Source organism: Borostomias antarcticus, assembly GCF_949987555.1.
Source record: "Borostomias antarcticus genome assembly, contig: scaffold_77, whole genome shotgun sequence".
NCBI lineage: Eukaryota > Metazoa > Chordata > Actinopteri > Stomiiformes > Stomiidae > Borostomias > Borostomias antarcticus.
In genome coordinates, this window is record NW_028175689.1 from 149,054 (window position 1) to 153,152 (window position 4,099).

Consider the following 4,099-nt stretch of genomic DNA (forward strand, 5'->3'; position numbering starts at 1 on the left):
AGCCCATATCGCTCATACGCAATGAGGTTACGTAGGGAAGGTACAGAGAGTCTCTATCAAGCTTCTGTAAACTCGACTGTTCGCCACCGTCAGTAAAAAAACTTCTGCTAACCACCGGTGAAGCACCGAATAAATACATCAGCAACCATGAGTAACGACGAAAGTTGCGAATAAGTGAAAAATAGCCTGCTGATCTGAAATCACGAGACTCAAAACTTGCTTCATTTGAATGCTGTTGTAAAAGGCCCCAAAATTCCTCAGGCAAGGAGAAGTTATAGTGAATACCGGCAATAGTTTGCATAGGCTTGCCATAACGGCGCCAAAGACCTTCCCGATAAACCGTTTTCATGAAACCTATATTGGAGCTTCCATACTGAGCGATGGGGATGCTGTCATCACCTTCAAGTAAGGGGGGCATACTCCCAGGCCAAAGCAGTTCTTCGTCTATATGCTGACAGGTGTACTGATGAAGTTTTTCAAGGAAAGAGAGCGTATCATCAATGCGGCAATACACCGGCGTTATAAATTCAAGTAACGCCTCGGAATAATCGGTGGTAATGTACGGGTGGGTTAATGAGCGTCCCAGCTTCTCAGGATGGAGCTTCTGGGAAATACAAGCACCTGAAGTAACCCTGAGGCTTTCACGTTCAATGCCGTGGCAAATGCCACGGAGAACTGAATGATTAGCATTGGTCCGGAAAAGCTCCAGACGATCCTGATACTCAGTAGCCAAGGTACAGATCCAATAGTAATTAGGTACAGGTCTAAAATCCGTTAATACACACGGTTCTGGCAAGCAACAGTTTGTGCCCAAGACCATGACAACGAGACTAAATCGTTCCTTGCTTAGACAAATAAGAAAGCCATAAATAGCCTAGTAACATAGCGATCAGCCTAGCATCTGATCGCGTACAGCGAACGGTATGATACCAGCTTGAATTTTCTAAATCCCCTTTAAAAAGCCAGACAAAAAATTGTGTTTGTCTTTTTGATCCTAATAAAACACGGGCGTCGTTAACGTCTTTAATGCATGCTAACGTGATCGGCCATGAGCCTGTCGTACATATCCACCGTAGCGAGGGGAAGCACGGGTTTAGGCAGTTTTTATGCTAATTTTAAGTACATAGCAGTTCTATTTAACGAAAAGCGGCATAAAAAATAGCCAAATCTGGCTTTCCCGCAGTAGGTCAGTGGTAAGTCAGACAGACTCCCATGGCCTTACTTCCGTAGCTGTTTGGCATTGGCAAACAAGTCAGCAAAGGTCCCAACTGAGTCCCGCTTCTTATCACGATTACCAGACTGACTGGCTTTCTGTGGTTTGTTGCAGCCTGCAAGCTTTTTAGAGCGAGGCTGATTGGGCTGCTGACGAGCTTCTGCCTTATCCAACATGCGCATGGATAGGCCAATTCGCTTACGGGCAACGTCGACTTCCATCACTTTGACCTTAACAATATCTCCAGCCTTCACCACTTCGCTTGGAACCTTCACAAAGTTTTCGGACAACGCAGAGATATGTACCAGACCATCCTGATGCACGCCAACATCCACAAACGCGCCAAAATTGGTAACATTTGTGACAACTCCTTCAAGCTCCATATTCAGCTTGAGGTCGCAGATGTCGTCAATCCCCTCTTTGAACTCGACTGCTTTGAAGTCCGGACGAGGGTCACGACCTGGTTTATCAAGCTCGCTGATGATGTCAGTAACAGTAGGTAAACCAAAGGTTTCATCGGTAAAGTCGGCGGCATTTAGGTTCTTCAAAAAGGGAGAGTCACCAATCAGCGCTTGTACCTCACGGCTGGACTGACCGGCAATCTTCTCAACCACTGGATACGCCTCAGGGTGCACAGCAGAGCTGTCCAAGGGATTATAACCATTCATGACCCGCAGGAAGCCGGCAGCCTGTTCAAATGTTTTTGCTCCAAAACGAGTCACCTTTTGCAGATCCTGACGGCTTCTGAAGGCACCATGCTCATTTCGGTAGGAAACAATATTATCTGCCAGTGTTCGATTCAGACCGGATACACGAGACAGCAAAGCACTTGAAGCTGTATTAAGGTCGACACCTACCGCGTTCACACAGTCCTCTACCACAGCTTCTAGGGAACGGGACAGATTGATCTGGCTAACATCGTGCTGATATTGACCAACACCAATAGACTTTGGCTCAATTTTTACCAACTCAGCTAGGGGATCCTGCAGACGACGGGCAATGGATACCGCACCACGGATAGTGACATCTAGATCAGGAAACTCACGGGCAGCCAGCTCGGAGGCAGAATATACGGATGCACCAGCTTCACTGACGATGATTTTCGTTAATCCAAGCTTGGGATAACTGCGCATCAGTTCAGCCACCAACCGGTCTGTTTCACGAGATGCTGTGCCGTTACCAATACTGATCAGCTCTACCTGATGTGTCAGACAAAGAGTAGCCAAAGTACCGAGAGACTCTTTCCACTTTTTTTGTGGAGCATGAGGGAAAATAGCGGTGTGCTCTACCAACTTCCCAGTGCCATCAACTACGGCAACCTTAACACCGGTTCTCAAGCCAGGATCTAGACCCATAGTGGACCTGAGCCCTGCCGGAGCTGCCAGCAGCAGATCTTTCAGGTTCTTGGCAAAAACCCTGATTGCTTCATCTTCAGAGTTTTCGCGAATACGCGTCATCAACTCGGTTTCTAGTTGAGACAGCAGCTTTACCCGCCAAGTCCAGCGAACCACATCTCTCAACCAGTCATCAGCCGGACGGCCTTGATGCTCAACCTTCCAGTAATTAGCGACCAACTTCTCACAGGGGTGTGTTTCACGACGGTCTTCAGGCTCGTTGGCAAGGCGGATATTGGCCTGCAAAATGCCTTCATTACGACCACGGAAGATGGCCAGCGCACGGTGGGATGGAACATTTTTCAGCAGCTCGTCATGTTCAAAGTAATCCCGGAACTTTGCGCCTTCTTCTTTTTCTTTTCCTTCAATACCACGACTGCTCAGTATACCTTCGTTCCAAAGTAGCTCACGAAGCTGTCCAAGTAGTTCAGCGTCTTCACTGAATCGCTCCATCAGGATATAGCGAGCTCCTTCCAAGGCAGCTTTTACATCCTCTACACCTTTAACTGCATCCACAAAGACTGCCGCTTCCGTTTCAGGGTCTTTTTCAGGGGAATTGAATAGTTTGTCTGCCAATGGCTCCAGACCAGCCTCACGGGCAATCTGCGCCTTCGTCCTACGTTTTGGCTTATAGGGAAGGTAAAGATCTTCCAGCCTAGTTTTGATATCTGCAGAGCGTATATCTTTTTCCAGTTCAGGTGTCAGCTTATCCTGCGCAGTAATACTCTTCAGAATGATGTCGCGGCGCTCTTCAAGCTCCCGCAGGTAACGGAGGCGTTCTTCCAGCGTTCTCAGCTGAGTATCATCCAGACCTCCGGTTACTTCTTTTCGATAACGGGCAATGAAAGGAACAGTAGCTCCATCATCAAGCAGTTGCACAGCACTGGTGACCTGTTGAGGCCTTGCACTCAACTCTTCGGCAATACGCTGAGAGATACTCTCCATCAAAACACACTCATCATGGGGATAAAAACAACAGGATAGCTTCCGGACAATGCCTCAAATCAAGCATCGTTTCTGCATCCCACTGGTAACTTCAGTCCATACGCGATTTTCGACTTTTCTTACTCCCAAGAAAGTCGAACATTCCCTGATGTTCAATGGCTTCAGTTAATACGATCATATGACCAAACTATGGGAAACCGGGAATAACGCCAACTTACACATTGATAACCAGCAGATTAAGCATAATTATGCTGCGCTAACGTACAATTTACTCTGTAACCCTTGGTAAGTAAGGGATTTTAAACTTTACTGGTCTATAAAAAAGTCGAACATCGCGTGTCTATTTAAACTGAAACTCAAACCTTAAAGGCAAACAACTGTCAGAGAAAACTTGGAGTTATAACGAAACTAAACCAACTGTATATGTCTTTCACCACCCCTATCAGTAATATACTGACTTGTAAAAAACAGCAAAATTTGAATGATCGTACATTGTCTTTCCTTCAAGCCAAATACATATCGTTCTTGATTATTGATCGTTAACTCA

General features: G+C 46.4%; 1 protein-coding gene across 1 annotated transcript; it reads right to left on the reverse strand.

Annotated features, from left to right (window-relative positions):
- Positions 1-1,218: 1,218 nt before the first annotated feature.
- LOC311329309 (protein YhgF-like) lies at positions 1,219-3,552 on the reverse strand (the record flags this gene model as incomplete). The annotated part of the gene is made up of 2 exons (XM_084463170.1): positions 1,219-2,412; positions 2,503-3,552. 2 exons carry the CDS (start codon positions 3,550-3,552, stop codon positions 1,219-1,221), a joined length of 2,244 nt encoding a protein of 747 aa, XP_084319296.1.
- Between the last annotated feature and the right edge of the window lie 547 nt (positions 3,553-4,099).